Genomic DNA, 21,309 nt, shown 5'->3' on the forward strand with positions numbered 1-21,309 from the left:
AAGCCAACTAGATTACGGAGTTGTTTATAATATAAAATATATAATAGTATTTCAAGGTTGAGGAATAGATGATCCATTAAAATTTATTCCTGGTCAAATAATATACAAAAGTTGATGTCTTGAATAGTAGATATCTGGAATGAACATGTGATATATGGGTTATAAAAAACAGCTGAAAAATTTTGTGAATGAAAATTTGTAGAATTTTTTCAGTTTTTAATTGAGAAGAGCTTTAAATAAGGGGGGAGGGGGTCTGAAATTGTCGCCAATCTTCAGTTATGAGGAAGGCATCTAAAGGAGAAGAAGAAATTGAACACCCTGTACATTATCTATCCTGAAGATTAGCAAACAAATTTTCTACAAATTTCGGCATATGGTGGTTTCCCTTGAAGCAGTTTTTTTTTTAATAAAAGTAAAATATTCATATTCCTTCTCTTTAGTTTCAATGAACTTCTTCTGAAAGCTTATTTCATTCGACACGACTGATGGGAATGAACATGAGATATTTTTTCAATAATGTACAGGGTGTTTTACGTGAGCGGGAAACTGGATTTTTTGGCTTATCCTTTGAGCAATATTGAAAAGTTACCAATGACAATGATCGTATTTTTCACGGGCTATCGAAATATATTATCGGAAAAATCATCGATCCAAGGCATGCAAAGTTATTGAGTAAAAACCTTTTTTCCAAAAAAAAATTATTTTGAAAATTTGACTGATTTTCAAAATAATAAGGTCTAGAGACTATTTCCCACTAATTGTTTCCCCATTCGAATTTCGAGTTTTCAAAAAAACAGATGATTTTTTCTTGCAAAATATATTACATAATATTTTTCTATATTTCTGAATGCTCTGAATCCAAATATTTAAATATAGTAGTAGATTCATATTTATTTCAGCAATTCTATTCAAAATCAACCTGAGGAAATTCAGATTTCATATTCGGAAAATATATCCATGTCTGTGGTTCAATAAATATTTGATTGTCAAATTTTGAAGTTGTCATTCTCGATAATAATAAAATCTAAAATATGAAGCTTTTATTATAATCTCTCTCTTCTTCTTTAACCACGATAGTGGCTTCTATTATAATCCAGAATGAAAATATTTATAGAAGCAAGACAACATAGATATATTTTCCGAATTAAAATCTGAATTTCCTCAGGTTGATATTGAATGGAATTGCTTGAAATAAATATAAAACTACCACTTTATATTCGGATTCAGAATCGATTGAGCATTCAGAAAATATGGAAAAATATTATGAAATATATTTTGCAAGTAAAAATCTTATGTTTTCTTGAGAACCGGAAGTTCAAATCGATGAACAATTGGTGAGAAATAGTCTCTAGACCTTTTCATTTTGAAAATTAGTCAAATTTGCAAAAAAAAAAATTTTTTGGAAAAACAGTTCTTCCTCAATAACTTTCCATGCCTTAGATCGATAGTTTTTCCGATAACCCCGCTCCATTTGATTTTCCAAAGGTCAATGGACACTGGGATATTTCCCGAAAGATGGAAATCATCGTTGTTGATTCCAGTCTATAAGGATGGTGACCGTAACTCAGTTCGGAATTATAGACCCATATATAAATTGAATATATTTAGTAAAGTATTCGAGGCTCTGATATACAAGCATGATTTTTGGTTCGTAAAGAACTCGCTCAATATTCAGCAACATGGCTTCTTTGCCAAGAGATCAGTAGAATCCAATTTGACAACTTACTCTGAGTACATATTAACCGCCCTAGATAGGAGGTTTCAAGTTGATTCTGTTTATGTAGATCTAAGCAAGGGACTTGACAAGCTTTGTCACAATATTTTTATGTTCAAGCCTTCACTCATTGGTAACATCTTCCGTTATCAGACTGCTTACTCTTCCAGAGGGACTTGAATTTCTTTGTTGAATACTGTAAACTGAACAAGCTTCATCTTAAGTTTACCAAGTGTCAGTCCATTACTTTCACTAGAAATCTCAATATTTTCGTCTTCAACTACTCCCGTGGCGACTTCTCTTTGTGTAGGCTATCATCTGTGAAAGATTTGGGCATCGATTCCGAGATAATTTTTGAAGAGCACATCTCCAATACAGTGAGGAAATGTAACAGGCTGATGGGCTTCATAATAAGAACCTGCAAATCTTTCAGATCAACTGAATCTCTTTTCAGCCTTTATTATGCTTATATTTTCAGCCGATTGAGTTTTGGCAGTTGTGTCTGGAATCCTTCAAGGTAATGTGTATATAAAATGTCTAGAACATGTTCAAAATAGATTCATCAGATACGATGAATACAAATATGCGAATATCTACCCTTTAGGGGACATTTCTCACCTGAGGATAAAATATTCTCTTGATACACTTGAGTATCAAGAACTCGCAGGAATCTAGTGTTTTTTTTCAAACTCGTCCGGGGTTACATAGATTCCCCAGATCTCCTTGATCATCTGAAATTCAACGTTCCTACATTTTATTCGAGAGATCAACCTCTTTTCAGGGTCCAAAATTACAGGACGAATTCAGGAGGAAACACCCCGTTATGTAGAATGTGTAGGATGTATATCTTACATTGAAGAGAGATCGACATCTTCAATAGTTCCTTAAATTGTTTTAGAAAAACTTTGAAGAAATACTATAAATAGATTGTTCACTGTATATATAATTTGGATATTTTTGTCATGTGTACATATATGTAAATAAAAGAATAAATTAATAAATAACATATTTGGATAGACCCTGAAAAATAATATGATTGTGATGGGTGACTTTTCAATATTGCTCAAAAGATAAGCCACAAAATCCAGTGACCCGCTCACGTGAAACACCCTGTGCAGTACACTGTACATTATTGAAAAAAATTTACAACCTATAGGTTGGAATTTTTTTTCTTCGAATTAGCATTCAACTCATTGAAAGAGTTGTTGTTTTTCATTTATCGAACAGTTCTGTGCCTGAAATGGCGATGGGAACAGTTAACGTTTTCTATACAGTGTATTCCATATTCCATCTGAAAAAAAATATTAATAAGGATACCTCATAAAAATAAGATATATAATGGTAATCACTGATATTGACCCAGTTTTTAGGTACATAATTTGTATTTTCATAGTTCAACTAAATTGTGGATTTTATGTATTTTTTTTCCCCTTGATATCCCTAAATAATAATGAATAAATTAATTTTCGATAATAAACTATTCAGGAGTAAGTATTTCTGAAGAGAATTTTTGCCAACACCCTGAAATTTTCACAGTAAACGATTTGGAAGGTGTAAAATCAAAACTGCAGATAATTTCACATAAAGCAGGATTCATAAATTCTTTTTTTTTTCGCAAAAGTAGTCTACGTTCGCAAATTGGTGCACGGAAAGTCTTGAAATCACGATAAATTTCTTCGCATCCATCTAAGTTCGATGAAATAAAGCCTACAAGTTAATTTTAGTCTGAATATGAAAACCGCAATGATTTCCCTACAGCAGTTTCGGAGGTTACTGTTTTAATATTGACATAATTCAAAAATTTACCCTTTTAAATTTATGTAAGTATGTAAGCAAGTATTCCAACGAACTCTCCAAGCGACAATTACCAAGAGAATCTTCAAAAAAATTGGAGGTACACATTCATTATAATGACTGTGGGAAGATAAAAACTCATACCCAAAACTCGTGTAACCGGAATAACACAAAATATTACAACTTAATTCTTGAACTGCTAAATGAACTTCACGACAAAAAGTTCTTAGGTATGTTGAATGCGCGAAGTCTAATTAAAAACCCGACACTAAGAATGTTATCAGAATTGGGAACATCAGAAACAAAATGAATGGTAAAATTACGAGGTCAACTTCGCATGCAGTGATAAGGCATGAATTTCAGTCAAAAAGATATTTTGTCAGTTGGATTATTTGTACGTTGTACTACTGTTTCATACTGGTCATTGATATAATTTGATAAGTTCAACGTAATCAGTTCGTTTTTATTACTGGTGCGGGTCACTTGTAACTCAAAACAAATTTTCGTTTCCAGATGGGACCTATAGAAAACGCACTACGGCATGATTTTCCAGCTCACGATGGTGTGGAACTAAGGACGGTTGATCGTTCCAGGGATCTGTTTGGAGTACAGCTCGAGGTAAGTGATCTTATCTTTTGATTTCGAAGAAAAATATAACGGGTTCCACAAAACATCATCACATTTTTTAATCCGGCATAAATTACAAGATACAATCAACGCGATATGGACCAATCAAAAGTTTTAAAACCCTATCATCATTCTTACCGAGTTTCATAATATTGTATTGTTCTTCTTGGTTAGTGAGCAAGTGAGAATTGAGAAGAGAGAATTATAGGAAAACGGAAAATATTTCACTTCGTTCGGTAAGCAAAGAAGACCACGTGGAAAAAAAAATACAAATTCAACATGCATAGTAATCCACCAATAGATAGTTGATATGAATTTTTTTAAGGTGATGTTCTTGTGGAGCAGAATATTATTCAAACTCAACTTGGTACTCAACTTCATTTTAGTAGCATGAGTCAACTTAGGAATATTGGAAAATATTGATTATTTCCTTCAAAATTCCAACACCCTAATTCTTGGTGGATAGAATGGAGAAAAACTGTATATATGTATATATACAGGACGTTCCACCATTCACGCTCTATTACATTTAAGCGCTGAAATTTTCGATTTTTTTTCGACACAGTACCTATCATTAGGCTCCATTCGAGCTACATTCTCAAAAACACAGGTTGTATCAAGAAAGTGTAAACGAGAGTGTAAATGACCAATCAATGTTTTTTTCTTACAGAACAACACCTTTTTCATTGAATTTTCAGATTGCATGGAATAAATGAAACCCAAGTTTGTTCGAAGTTTGAAATGCTTAAAACTTAACGTTTCAAAGATATTTCGATTTTTCATAAATTGGAGAATTATTATTTTATCATCAAATATTTAAGCACATATGAAAAAAATATGAGGTGGGAAAAATTATGATAAACATTTGACTAAGGGAATCAGGGCTTTTTGCTTCGAAACTCGAATAACACGATCAAAAATTCATAACTCGGATCTATAAAGGTTAGAAAATTGCTCTATAGTATTCATTATCATTGTGGTAACACATGTTCTCAATATCATAATTGTATGACTCCTTCCTTCAAAACTTTTGTTCCATAGATCTTAGGTGGACAAAAACAAGTTCCCATCATGGGTCAAAATTCGTTTTTTCATCATGGTAACATTGAAGGTCAAAAATGAAATATTGTATGAATAAATGTTATCAAAAGAACAATAAATTTACTTGGAAACAGTGTTCTGGAAACAAAGAATAAAAGAGGGAAATATGCTTTGAGAAAGTTTTCGACAGGTCCAAGATTGCTCGATTATTTTTCAGTTTAAAATTTCCTTCAGATGCAAAGAAACCTCGGAATATACTGGAAATAAGTCGATTCGTAGAGAGACAATTAAAAACTAATTAAATGGAGACCTAAATGATTTTCCTTAAAATATGAAAAATTGGTTAGGATAATAATGGGAAGTAATGATAAATATATTAAAGAAATTATGATGGTAATTATTTAAAAGCAAACATAACATATCCCTCAAGGAGAACACTAACCGTACCACGTGTTTCGGCCTTTTGGCCCTCATCAGTACATTGAAAAAGTATTGGGATGAACAATACTTGGTGGGTAACAACAAACAAACGAAGTTAACAATAGGAGCAAGTCGCTCATTTGTGATTTCAGTAGGCAGACCAAACTGCAGGACAACAACTTCGGCAACAACCACGTAGGAAGCTATAGCTACCTGCGTGACATACGAGTCCAGAACACTAACTATATAAAAGTAATAATGAGGGTATAGGTACATTTTGGGATCATAAAATTTCGAACATAATAGATCGAACGTTATAGATAAACTAAGTTAGTTGAATTTAGATTTTAAAGATATGGATGGAAAACGATGGATGGGTATTTCCTTTCGTTCAATAGATTCGAAAAACGCAAAAATTCTCAGTACAGCGAAATATAGGCCTCAATTATTTTCTTTACTAGGAATCTATAGATTCTAAATTGAACTAAATTATGGGATCTGATAGGAAACCGCTACATAAACCATAATAGGCAAAAACCATTTTTTTGTAATTTCTTACATATGGATATCCTTCTTCTGGTTTCGAATGGAACAAACAATGAACGAATTGGAATTCATTGACAAATTGGCTTATCTAGAAAGCGTAGGTTTAACATAAAACGTTGATAATTTTTTTTCAAGATAACTGAAACAAAGATCCGTTACCCAATTACTTAATTGTTGTGTGTGTTATGTATTAAAATAATTTTGAAATATCTTAACAATTGTGGATTTACTACCTATGCTCTACGCAAGAAGTAGGTATGCCAGATAATTTTCCATCCGCAAATTATTATTAGTATCGCTAATGAGTTGCTATTGAAATTTACTGCACATTCTGCATAATATGTATTCATATTCATATTCTCCAAGAGTATCTGCCTATTATATTTGAAAAAACTCATAATCAAAATCAGGTACCTATATATACTTCATTAATCGTACAGAGTGGGCAAATGTCGATATTTTAGCAATCAGAGGGGATAAAAATCTGATACCCCATTCTATTTCAATTCCTGAGAAACTAACAAGAGTAATATTCATTTTTTGCCACCTTCCTTTGTTTTCGAGTTATAAACGAAAATTGAACAAATGGCGATATCGCGATATGCGCTGATGACATAGCTCTGAAATTAACACATTATACATACGTCTTTTACATACAACCCAGTGGCGTCTCCTTCGGTAAACCGACAGTTGAAACCATAGAGATATTTAAACTTTTGGATAAAATTTACTCAGCTATGGGAAATCATGTTCTGTAAAACAGAGTTGTAACCAAGGGGAGGGGGGATAAGATGGATATATCCCCACCCCCCCAGGAGAAATATCCATTATACAATATAAATCATTATTTATAAACGGGCTAAAAATGCCAAATTAATGATCAACAATCGCCTAAAAATCCTGAAGATAACAGCTCCGAACTACTCGAATTGAATCAGTGGAACCCCTGATAGCCATTTTTCTATTATTTTGGGAATAATATCATATTATATATACGTAATTATCCCTTTGTTGAAAAAAAATATCTTTGTCGGCACTTTGGATTTCACTTCTTACTAGAAATTCATCAAGCCAAGTAGCTGGATATTTTAACCAACTCTACTGACTTGAAAATCAAGCTCGTGAAAAATTACATACTTGATTTGAGATATTTATTGCTTGAATTGATATCGAACTACTTGATATTACTTGATCTTGATACGCACGAGTTGCACGGCTTACATTTCTGCAAGCTCGTGCGCGCTTAGACAAAATAAGGGGGTTCCCCGAGCTCCGAGATGACTGAAGCGATTGCCAGCAGTGGCATAACTAGAATTGAATCATAGAATGGGAATCATGAATCATCACTTCAAAAAAGTAAAATCTTCCAATTTTCACATTCATTTTATCGATGTAACACCGTAACACTATACAAAAACTACTGAAAATCAAGTAGCTTGACAGAATTCTAGTACTTGATAAATAAATTCTTGACTTGACATTGAAAAACTACCACTTGACTTGAACTTGATTTTTTGTATCATAATTTATTTATAGAAATTATGATACATAAAATAATTATTATTATTTTAAGTCGAGTCAAGCAGCTTGAAAATCCATCCAAGCCGTGCATCTCTATTTCTCACTGCGTTAACATTTTCACCCACAAAGATATGTCGGAAGGTTTAGTACTTATATTTTATTGATTAGTTTGAGGTGGATGACGTGAAATTTGTCTATTATATTCTCTATTCTATTTCGTGTTTAACTCTTAATGTATTTTGCATAATTCCAAAAAACTAATCAAAATCTTATTATGATTAACCTAACTTCTAACATAAAAAAGGAAAATTGATACAGGCGACAATTCGACAGGTGAAAATCAATCTCAAGAAGTGTCTGTGAATTCAAAGGACATTGGAAACGAATAACCAATTTTTTTTCGTTTTTCGTCTTCATTCTCCCAACGCTGGACAAGCTACTGCTGTAAAAACTGTTCATGAAATGAAAATATAAAATAAACACTTTACTTTATTGGAGGACCTTTATGAAGAAATAATGGCGTGTGCATTGTTGTCAAAAACAAAAATATTATTCCGGGGGAATCGTTACAATCATTCAAATGACTTGAAAAATAATTTTTTCGGTGTAATGAACAGTGAAAGAGATTTATCGTTCGTTCCTTATGTCAACTGAGGCCACTATTAAATCCATTCCAGATTTATCGATACTTGGTCCCACGTGAAAAAAAGCATGAATGCTAGAAAATGCTGCATAAATTAGGAGCCCCGATAACACTTTCCTGGTAATTGCCATGCGGCACTATCGGGGTAGGCGTGTTGTAGCTTTTGGAATGAACAGGGGCGAACCAGATTTGTAAACCAAATGGGAGAAATATATTGCACGTAAGGATTTTCAGAACCGACATTTCCCAGGAAATGAAGAGGCAGACAGACTGGCATGCATTGATGCATTGATTTCCCACCAAGAGTAGTTCATCCCAACACTTTTCCACTGTACTGAAGAAGACCGAAAGCCCGAAACACGTGTCTACGGTCAGTGCTTCTCCTTGAGGGATATGTCTTCATTTTTGCTTTAAACAATTACCCTCATTATTCTTGTTAAATAGTTATTGTCCTGGACTCAGATTTCACGTAGGTAGCTATAGCTGCCTACGTGGTGACGTTGGTTGTTGTCCTTGTTTTTTCTGCTGAAACCACAAATGAACGGTTGGCTTCTGTTGTTGACTCTGTTTATTTTTTGTTTCCCATGATGTATTATTCATCCCAAAACTTTTTGACCGTACTGAAGAGGGCCGAAAGCCCGAAACACGCGTCTACAATTAGTGCTTCCCGTTGAAGGGTAGGTCCTTCAATCTTATATTATTCTTTTATATACTGTCCTGAATGAGTCGGGGAAAAAGTAGAATATTATGACACTATATGATCTGTAATGATTGCTAATGCAATTAAGGCATCGAGTTATATTACAATGCATACCTGAGAAAGTGTTGGTGCACATAGGTTTATGATCTGAGAGACCGGTGATTCCTTCATATTCTCAATGAAGTGTATCGTCAATACTAAGGAGCTCCTTGTCGAATTAGTTATGATAAGTATGTCACTTGTGAAGCACAAAAAAGCTTTCTTATTCAATGTTTTCACAATAATTTCTTTTGTGGTGCCATATATGTTTTCAAATGAGTTACCTGTAATTTGATGAAAACCTCTCTTATTGAATTCTCTCAAATTTATAAAGCATAACTTAAACAATATAACAAAAAACAGTTTTTCTTTAAAGGAAATTTATATATTTGGCTAACTAAGTGGATTAACTTTTGTGAATCCTTTTGTTCTACATATGACAATGGCATATTATCCTTGCATATCATATATATTAAATATTGATCAATTTCATGATCTGTCTGACTTATAAAATGAAAAAAATGTCATTAATAATATAAATAATACTAAGAGGAAAAATTGAAAGTATGATATTAAAAATATATATACCATATACTGAAAATTATTAAGTGTGTTGTTTTTTTTTTGGAATTAGCATGCAGAATTGGTAATTAGTAGAACCTATTAATGTACTTCGAAAAATAGCCTTCAAATTGGAAAATTCGTAAAAAGTTAATTTATAACAATTGTTATTGGGCATACCATAGGGGTCAGTCCTGGTCTCGATATTGCTCTTTGTCCTCACAAATATAACCCACATTGATTTGAAAACTGATCGAATCTGCAGATTTATGACAACGTTTTCATAAACAGTGCAGAAAGTAGAGGCGCCATTTTAATACCTCAACCATCTGCTCTCCTCATCAATGCTAATAAATGATTCCCCTCAAATGATCTTTGGTTGAACAAAGATAAATCCCAACAACACTCGCTAACCAATAGAAAACATTTTACTTATTCCCCTAAGGGCTAGTATTATAAAAGTAAAAACGGAAAGTAAAACGGAATGGGTATTATAAAGATATATAATATATTAAACATATAAAAGTAAAAATGCTATAATTTTTTTCACATATCATCATTATAACATTTAATTTAAATAATAATTTAAATAACTATAAAATATATTCCTCCCGTAAATTATGCTCTCCCCATTTACAACATTGATTTGAGAAACCTCCTCAATTTCAACACTTATCTTTGGATCATCAATAATATATTAATATTAATAATAACAGGCTTATTCAATTGGATTCAATTCTTTCCTTTCTTCTGCAATATTATGCAATATAGCACATGCCACAATGATCAATTTTGTTGTTTCTGGTTTTGATCGTATGTAAGTACTGGAAACCTTCTAGCTATACACCAAAGGGTCTTTCTATACAATTTCGGCTTCTACTTGTTTATTGTTTTGTCCATTTCTAGTGTCTAGACATCATCTAGACATGAACAATAAACATAGGAAGTAAGGTTGTATCCTTATCTTCTTCAACAGCCAATGCCCTCAACAGTCGGTTCGAGACAAAACCTCTGTACTCTTTCTACCAGTTGGGTCAACTTCCAGTTGAGTCTAAGCTCAACCTACGGTTTGACATCATAACTAGAATTTCAATAGTTTTCGCTTAGTTGAACTCAACCGATGGTCAACCATTCTTTATAATACCGGCCCTAAGTAGTTAAGTGAGACTTTCCATCATTGAACTAGAGTCGGTACGCAGACGGCCAAAATGATATATAGTATACTGTTATCATACACTGCGCAGAAAGATGGGGTAACAGTCACATTTGTAGCATTCGAAAAAATGGTTCTTATACAGTGAATCTTTGAGTTATACATTTATCTCAAGATTCATTAGGTCAGAAGAAACACTTTTTTCCTTTACCATTTTTTCCGACTCGGTATTGTTGAGAAATAAGATACAGGAAAATCCATGAAAAATGTAATTTTCAGTTATATCTCGCATAACGAATATTCTCCCAGAACAAATTCCATCCACATCTGCCAGTTCGTTCATTATGACTATTTTATTCCATAAAAATACCAGAAATCCGAAGAACCCAATTCTTGAATGTAAGTCCTTGAAGAATATTTGAAAAATTAAAGTATTCCTCAAATTTTCTCGCATTGGCGTTTAATTTGTTCTTGAAAAAAAAATTATTCGTGGGATTAAAAAAATGGGGTACTTGTGCTAAATCCAACTCAAAATACCAACAGAAATGAATATTCGCTATGTTGTCACATCTAAAATTTTAGAATTATAGTTGACAACTTGAAAAGGTAGTTGGAATGTTTTACAGCGATAACATTATGAATAAGGAAGTTATGAGGGTCGAATAAGAATGGTTTATAATAATTTTCATTCATATTTCGAAAATGAAAAAAAAATACCCACGTGCGGTTTACAGTTTCTTGAAAAATTAGTTCAAGAATTTGGTTCTAATGTCTGTAATTGCAAAGAATTAACTGTATGAATGTATAAATGAATAAATAAAATATAAAAATAAATAAATGAATGAATACTCCGAAATACCAATGCTTTTATTAGTCATTGAAATTTTTCATTCTTCAAGGACGTTATATATATTCAGAGTTCAGTATGAAGAATTATATACTCTGATATGGAGTTGATTTTTCAAACTATCTGTTCAGAACATACATCTTTATTTCTATTATAGTTATGAAAGCTATCAAGTGTGACATACTTTACCTTATTTTATTTCCAGTACCTGAATGAGGCATTTAGAAATCTAAAAATAGGTTGAATAAGAAGATCACGCTTAAAATAATTTTTTGTGCAAAAACTCAACAAAACAACCCCATTAATATAACAAGAAAGGTGCCTAGATGTAACTCTATAAAAAAACTCCAATTATTGCATCGACAGATCAGATACATTTCAATCTACTTATCGCGTAGAAAAAAGAACTAAATTTTACTTTTCACCTAGTTTTTGTATATGCAATTCACAGAATAAGACATTATCATAAAAAATTATTGTGTTTGCTATTCGTTCAATATTTGATGGAGCTGATAAATTTTTCTGATGAATATATTGAAATTTTCTTATTCTCAGCTTTAATTTTCGTGAAATTGAATATTTTATTACATTCAATTTCACGCAAATAAACGAACTAGCTACAACGTGCAAAAAATCTTGTGGTTGTAAGTAGGTTATTGTGATTGTAATTACCAGTAATTACTGGTAATTATTAAAAGCAAAAAAACCCTATTGATAAAAAAAAATTAACGTCTTCATAATTGACCAATTCATGAAAGAAATTTGCTTAATCTAGGTATTTATATTTTCAAAAAACCAATAACAGTGAACATGTATGAATTGATTTCATCAGATGAGTGCTTATTTTTAATAGATTCAAAAAGCAACCTGTTCATTGACTAATACCTCTCTGTGAAAAAAAAAAGAAAAAATACAAATGAAAAGAATCGACATATCTGCACTATGAATGCTCTAAACCACGAAAAGGTAGCCAAGCAACCGATACAAACACACGAGGAAAAGGATCGATCCTGGAAGAAAACCAGTTTAATCCGGTTTTTAATCGATAAAGCTCCATTCCTAGGGTTCAACTGGAAAAATCAATTTATTGACAGGCCAGAGTGCGGGTATAATGGATACGAAAATAAATTACTATCCCTATTCACCTTATTTCGTATAGTTATTTATGGTACATGGCAAACGAAGGAACCAATTTGATGTCGTTTAAATGCATGTAAATCTGATGGCAGGATTTATTTGAAATTTTCAGTGATGAGCTATGTTTCTAGTTCAAATGTTATAATGATAATGTCAAGAATAGAAGTTATTACAATATTTCGCATTAGTTGTGGAAAAAGTCAATTTTGAACTAAGCCTATATTCAAAGCAGTCTACATGAGAAGATGCAATGTCAAATAGATTGAAGAATGTTTCAAAAATGTATTATATTTCAGAATATATTCATAGGATGTAGATCGGACTATTTTAGGGGTATACAGGGTATCCCGGGAGGAATGCGACAAACGCATATCATGATTAGAGGTCATCATGGAGGACTCGTATCAAAAGGTTTCAATCGCCTCAGTGTCTTCTTTTTGGATATACAGGGTGATGTTCATCTTATGAGTGGAATTTCACAGTTCAATAACTCTTTAACTAATCGACCGAATGATTTCAAATATTGGCTTTTGTCACCCTTTACTATCGCCTTCCCTCAATATTTCTGAAATCGAATTAATCAGGTCCGGACTGAAAAAATTCTTGACTTTTTCTATTTTCGTAAATATTAGAACACCCTGTACGAGAACATGAGTTTTTTCTTCATTAAATTATAATAAAAATTGTAAATCTCTGCTTGGCACCGTCATACAGGGTGATCAATAAATATTCCGTTATCCATCACCTGATCTGACACCCTTGGATTATTTATTATTGGAAGCGCTTAAACAAGAGGTCTATACGGTACAGATAACCGATACTATAGCGAAATCTGAGAAATAACGTTATCAAGGTGCGCCAAAATGTATTGAAATAGAGGGATATCATTTTGAACTTTTCCTGAACTCACAATATTTTGTTTTATTCAGTTTGTTGATTGAAATCTTCTTTTTTCAGTCATAAAAATAAAAGAATCATTCTGTTCACGTACAGGGTGATCCGATATCACTAAAAATATAGCCTAACATATTGTTGGTCCGGTTCTGTTTTTTCAATTTAAGAAAAACAAAAGAATGGCAATACTGCAAAATATGAAGTACTTCTACCGATAAATTCAAGATTTATTGCACTATGAAATTCCACTCATGGGGAAATGTTCATTGAATACCCTGTTTGACTGTGCCAAGCAGATATTTAGAATTTTTGTTATGAATGAATTTTGTGGATAAGAAAACGAAAAAAAACATAATGTTCACGTACAGGGATATCCAATATTCACGAAAATAGAAAAAGTCTGAAATTTTTCTAGTCCATAATTTATTCGATTTCAGAAATATTGAAAGAAGGGTTCAAAACTTCAAAATTTAAAATTACTCAACTGTGAAATTTCAATACATACCCAATGAAGGCACTCAGGCGATTGAAATCTCTTGATACGAATACTCCATGATGACCTTCATTCATGGTATTCGTTTGTCGCATTCCCCGGGACACCCTATATTATGTGCGTTTCGTCTAAAAAAATCCCAATATCCTAAAATCTCCTAAGGGGCAATATCATTATATGCCGAAAAAATTTAAAATAAGGTTTGTCCAAATTAAAATCCTAACCCTTTCAGATTTTAATATGAAAATGTAATTAATTCTGTATATATCAGAATCGTTAAGCACACAAAAACTTATTTTTAAACTGAAATTAAAAGTGCATTACCAAGGATAGCGTTTTGTCCAGTATCGTAGCATAATAAAAATCAGAAATTGAGGTTTTCAAATAAACATTGATCAAATAATTATTAAATTGTCTACTTTTTTAGCAAGATAAAAAGATCCAACACCTAATTCATTGAAATCTAATTCAGTTTATTCAATGAAATGAAATGAATGCAGGGGTATGTATATTCGTTTCTTAGAAGAATATATCAATACTCTTATGACTGTACAGAAATGAATAGAATCTACTCTAGCCGCCAATCACTTCTTGTGATGTCAAGTAACACAATCACAATAACAAACAGCATTTTATTTTTTCTGTAGGAAGAAATCGGAAAAAAAAATGCAAAGTAATATTTTTTCAACAGAAAGCATTCGTGCAGGTGCAAAAATCCTTGTCTTCGACTCTGATTTTAGTTGACACCAGCTCTCATACTTCTTGTTAAAATATTACTTAGCAACGTATTTTTTAAATTATTTTCGGAAAAATTATGATATTACTTATACGAATAATATCATACAATAAATTTTATAACTGATATAAAATGTTCCATCCGTCCCATCTCATTGTTGGAATTCAGATTTTTAAAAATGATGACAGTGGATAGTATTTATATGAAATGAACTATAAATTTCATATCTACAGTGTACTACCTCAGAAATACATTTGAAAATTTAAATTCAATTTGAGAACCATATAATTTTAATAATTTTTCGTCCTGACGTATCTGGCTGCTTCTATGGAATATTTTAATGTTTGTTATTAATACGATGTAAGTGTGTTTCAATTCTATATTTTATATACACTTTTGTATTGTTTGCAATGTTTAGGTCTTAGCTCATATTTACACATGAATATATGTTTAGTCTTGTAAAAGATTTAAATGTCGATAATTCAATGAGGATTAATTTGATTTACCCTCTCCTCTAGCCACAAACCATTATTCCAATTCAATCTAAGGACACAAAAACGATAATTATGGCATAAACATATAAGCTGAATTAGATAGGCAAATAATAATTATTATTATAGCACTCTGAATATTAACAGGGAAGTGAAAAGCACTACGGCAAACAATACCTACCTGAGAATAAGGATTACTTAAAAGTTTTAATGAAAGACTATATAGATCAGTTAACCCAATGGATTAGATAATACGCAATTAGTTATGCTTCTTAATTGGGACAAATTGAATGTGTTGAGAGTGGTGTATTTGCGTTATTTGTTTAGAGTAATACGTGGGTAAGTTTCCACTTATTAATTCATCCAATTGAGTTGAAAACATTGTTTGTTAGTCTAAGAAGTTCTTTGAGGATTAAATTCAATCTAAATAACATGTATTTCCTCACATGAATTTTTATCGAGAACAACCGTTTTTTTTTTTCAACTTCAAAACAAGAAACCTCTCATTACCTACCTATACAGGGATTGAGTGTATCTATCGCTTTTGATACAATTCGCTTATACAATTTTCTCCACATTACATTAATGTGCTAAGTTCCTCGATACATTTTGCAGTGAATAATCAGAAATAGAGCGTTTATCAATACAGATTTTTGTTTTTCAATAAAATAATTCTTTAATGATTACATTCAGCTTAATCCACTCTTTCCAACTATTGTATTGATATAAAATAGTATGCACTGGTTAATTCGCTTACGAGCTCGTGAAACAGCAAACGGTCATCAAAGAACGAATTAAAAAAAAAATTTTTGTAAATTTAATATGTTTTATTATCTAATATTAATAATTCAGAAGCGAAAGTTCGATGAAACATAATTTCAAGTATGGAAACATATTAATTTGTATTGGGTTATATTGTGAACATTGTGAACGTTTGCAAATTTTTTGTGGATTTGCTAGCTAGTATGGGCTCAGTCTTTCAAGAAATTTTACTTTAGAGTACGCCTAAGGTAGAGGAAGGATTATGATCACGTCAGGATAATTTCTAGTCTCTATTCAACATTCCCGCTAACAAAATGCATTTCAGACTATCCTGAAGATTTTATATTTCTTTTATGCCAGTCAGTTTTCACACGAAAATCTTGATTTTTGATGAATTTGAGTTGTCCAAGTACATGATCTTGTCATAAACATCCTGTACATTTTCGGTCCAAATGGTCAGATAATCCTACGTTTTGGCAGAATTGAATATGAAAAAGGTTTTTTTGAAAAAAAATTTTTCTGCAGAAATATTCGAAAAAAAGTAATGCCATGTCGCAATATTTTTTTCATAAAAATCTCATTAACTCATAAACCGTTGAGTGTACACCCAAGATATGGCATGCTGCAGAAATTTTCATCAAATAATCTAATCATGCGATTATATACTGGGTGTGCCATTTGAAATAAGAAAGTAGTAGTCAATTTCCATTATATCTAACCGGAAATATGAGAGTTTTGAAAATATTTTAGTCTCAAATTGTCTCAAACCACACTTCACAGTACCTATCCCAATTTTCAGCACAAAATATGATTAATTTTACATGAATGATAGGCCATCGCGGTGAATCACTCTGTATTTTCTCCTACTAAGTGATAAGTTCATTTATTACGACTAATGACAAGAAATATCGCATATTGGTGATAAAATGTTCAATAATAAACAGTAAAATCTTGTTTCTGGACAAACTTGAAATTATATTTCATCAACAATAACAGTTATTCGAAAAATCGTAACTGAAGAAACAAGTAATAATTTGCACGGTTGTTTTTTCATTCATGAATAATGAAATTATTCTACCAGTAAATGAACAATTCAATAAATATTCATGAAGTCGTTACTCAACCAAGATAAAGGGATTATTTGGTTCCAATTTATTTACAAGCAATAATTTGAATAGGTAACATGCAGAAAGTCAATATGTATTTATGTATTTCAGATTTTTAGTTTGAAAATCTGACTCGAAATATTTTTAAAATATTCTTGGCTTAGTAGATTATCCTAATTCATTTCATATTCAGTCAATAATAATCAAGCTCAGCACAAATAAAGCGATATATGAGGTCCGATATCCTTCATTCATAATGGTCAATTGGAATCTACATGCTAATTTCCCATACAATCGATCAAAATCAGATTACAGTCCTATGTTCTCATTCATCGGACGAACAAAAGAATTTTCGAGACATGCTTGGTCAGCCTTCTACTAGCACATCCAGAAATCAATACATCTATTCATTTCCATGGAAATATCCTCAGAATTACTTTACACACATGAATATATAGAGTTCGAAAATTGGCTCTATGGTCGAAAAACCATAAAACACCAGGTATTTCAGAAGATTATCTATTAATTTATGTTTCTCGCAGGAATTTGTAATTTTGGAAAATCTTTCAATAAAACTAAGGACTTTATTATCTGAACCTGGAGTTAGTTATTCCGAGTTCTGATACCAAGTATATCATTTTTGAAGGTGGTATCATAATTGCTATCTCATAGTAGCCGTCGTCCCTATTGGCAAACAATTGGGACAGTCGATTTTCCCAAACCACTATTGAAGCGAGTTTCATCAGCAAAATTGTTCGCCATGGAAGGAACATTGGTAATCTCTTTGTGTCAGGTTCAGACTATAAGCTGGATGAATAAGAACCTCCCAACCAAACCACCGGAGCTTTTGGCAAGGAGTTGTCCTGATGGAACACAATTCCTCTTCTACTGGTCAAAGCTGGATGATTGCTTCCTTCAGTCAGTCCAATTGTTGTCAGTACACTGCTGAGTTAACAGCTGTGCCTCAGGCGAGCAACTCACAGTAGATAATTCCTTGCCAATCCCATCAAACACACAGCAAAACCTCCCTGAGCGTCAATCCTAGCTTGGCCACCATTTTCGCCGGCTCACCGAGATTCGACCACGACCGTTTTCGCTTGACGTTGTCGTAAGTCATCCACTTTTCATCACCAGTCACCAACCGCTTCAAAAGTGGATAGATTTTGTTACGATTCAGCTGCGATTCGCAGATGAGCCCATGAGTTTTTTTTTGCGTTAACTCGTATGGTACCTACCCATACACCGAGCTCCTTTTTGATACCAGCCTTATGCAAATGATTCCTAACGGTTTTGTGCAATATTTAACTCTTGGACAATCGAAACAGTGCTCACATGACAGTTCGACTCGACAATTGACCTTCCAGTTGATAGTGCATCTTTGACATCGAAATCACCGGAACAGAATCAAGGAAACCAAATTTGCTCGTGATTCGCTATTGAAGTAGCAGGTCAACATTATTTACATTTTCAGCCGCCTTTTCGCCTTTATCGAAGAAAAACTGTGAAATATAGTGTATTTTCTCTTAAGTTCTATGGTTCTATGTCCCCGTTCGCCAATTTTAGGCTCAATTTGAACGAATTGTCGCAACTACGAGGCGTGTATTTAAAGTAAGGTCTCCATTTATTTTTTACATTAAATAACATTCATTTATTAAGTTTTGTACATTGCTGTGAAGCTTGAAATCTAAGCTATTTTTCTACGTAATCGCCATTCACTTCGATGAGCTTCCTCATTCGTACGACAAACTTTTGTATCCCCTCCTCGAACCACGATCCCGCCGCCTCGCGCAAGGACGAAATGACAATTTTCGGTATTGCAGGTTATTCACCAAAATGGAATGAATAGAGTCTCTACTGCACACATCTTGGAGTTTTTCGGCCAACTCATTGAGAGTCAACCTGTGATCTTTCAGCACAAGCGCCTCAACTTTCCGCACTGTTTCGTCCGAGTGTGACGGCCTGCCGCTGCGCTCCTCGTCGTGAACGTTTAGTCAGCCAGCAGAAAATTCTCTACACCATTTTCGAACGTTTTTCACGTCCATACATTCCTCACCATACACTTCTTCCAATTGACGATGAATTTGTATAGGTGGAGTTTTTTTTGAGTGCAAAAATTTAATGACTGAACGTAACTCGCACCTGGCGGGAGCGACAACCGGCACTTCCATTGCAAATGGCTGCTACGTCAAGACTGAGCGTCCTAATGAGCTCCACCAGGTGTCGATTGGTGGAGGCGGCCTAACGTATACAACAGTGTTGCCGGATTTCATCTAGCGCTACTTGCGGCGATACAATGGCCTCGCAGACCTTACTTTAAATACACGCTTCGTATATTAAATTAAGTCACTATTGCTCCATTCGCTTAAACATTTATTAAAAATTTAAACATTGATTACTTTATGATTTCTCTTGCAACATGTTTTGAATGACGTTTAATGTGGCCTAATCACCAATGACACTAAACAGGAAAATTTGGACGTTTATTTTCCGATTAGTTTTAAACAGGGTTCTGCACGTAGACCTCATATCAATTTGATATTAGGTCTATGGTTCTGCGCAACTGAAAACGTCGAAACATATGACTTATTATATAACCATAAACATTATTTTTCTATGGACATAATCTGATTGTGTCACATTATGTGTTTGGTTTTGTGAGGAATTTCAAAATTGAAATGTGGATCAGATTCAGATCGTGAATTATCATTCAATGACATTTTATTATAATCATTTATAATTTATTTTAACTTTTTCACCACAAGAACAGAGAACTTTATACTAGAAAAATGAAATTCCTGATTTCTCTATGATCACCGTCGATATTTTGAAATATTTCCAAACATATCTCCTGTTTAGCTAAACATCGATTATTATCAAACGGTGCAATCGATAGAAATTATAATCATCGATTAGTACGCCAAAAATGTTGCTGAGTACTAAACATTGATTACGTAAACAGCGTTTATTTTTTGATTGGTGCAATTGGCCCCATTCGAGATACATATAACTAAAGCCATCTATTGGAAGAATAATGGATTTTTTTTATACTTCATCTAATAAAATAATATGAATTTTGAAAATGTTGATTGAAAATCCATAACACTAGGGAGCTATAATGTTGAAAATCATCTATGGTCGAAACATAATTTGGGTTAATATTCATTTGTTGAAACTTTCGATATAACGATTATAACCTACGAGTACTTACAACTTTCTTGAATCCATATCAAACGAAAACTATGAGGATTGACATACAATCTATTCAACGTTTGTAAATATATTATGCCTATTCAAGACAATTTGCAACCTATGGCCAACATTTACCCGCTCTAAACTTTAATAGCAAAACATTATTCAAGACTGAATCGCAACATAAATCATAAATGTGCATTTCACTCCGCGTAGTATCCGTCCGTTGCACCAAAAAGTTCGATCAGGAATTTCTAATTATCGTAAATAGCTCTCGATGCCAGGTTTGCCTTAGAACAGAATAAATCGCAATTATCACCGTTTTGCACGCAAATAGCCAATATTTACCAGCAATTACAATCCTAGTCCACAACAATTTCAATAATTTTAATTTATATCAATTATTATACAGGTTACGAGTCTGTTGCTCGAGGCGGAGCGGCGGAAGTTGTCTGTCCTGCAGAAGGAACTGCATGTGGCCCTCGAGGAAGGAGGCTCCATCAAGGCTAAAGAACATCAGAAGCAAGAGCTGATAACGACGATAACGTGAGTATCTTAAAGTGTCGCGGAAATGTTATCTGCATTGAAAATTTAACGTTTAAAAATTCTATAAGGACAAATTTTTATTTCTTTGTCATATCCTTGTAACGTTATAATTACCCATGGGTCCATGAGACTCTAAAGACTGATTTCTAGGGGTGGTTTGGTTTATTTGGCAAGATAACTCCTTCCCAGGTTATTACAAATTTAATAAAATTAAAATATACAAAGATCGATCCTTTTCACTCTAAACAAACGTTGGAGTGACAATCTCCCACTTGAATAGACACAATGCGAAGGAACGAATAAGATCAAGCTAATTTATGAGATGGAAGAAAAAGAAGAATAACTCAGT

General features: G+C 32.8%; 1 protein-coding gene across 2 annotated transcripts in view; it reads left to right on the forward strand.

Annotated features, from left to right (window-relative positions):
- Nucleotides 1-21,309, forward strand: part of LOC123673707 (ras-GEF domain-containing family member 1B-like) — a 200,457-nt gene that overhangs the window by 82,880 nt on the left and 96,268 nt on the right. For both annotated transcript variants that reach the window (XM_045608332.1, XM_045608331.1), the window contains exons 2-3: nt 4,022-4,126; nt 20,827-20,960. In XM_045608332.1, coding sequence (XP_045464288.1) covers nt 4,022-4,126; nt 20,827-20,960 — 239 coding nt within the window. The remainder of the gene's footprint in view (nt 1-4,021; nt 4,127-20,826; nt 20,961-21,309) is intronic.

The sequence above is a fragment of the Harmonia axyridis genome, chromosome 2 (assembly GCF_914767665.1).
Source record: "Harmonia axyridis chromosome 2, icHarAxyr1.1, whole genome shotgun sequence".
In the NCBI taxonomy this organism is placed as follows: Eukaryota; Metazoa; Arthropoda; class Insecta; order Coleoptera; family Coccinellidae; genus Harmonia; species Harmonia axyridis.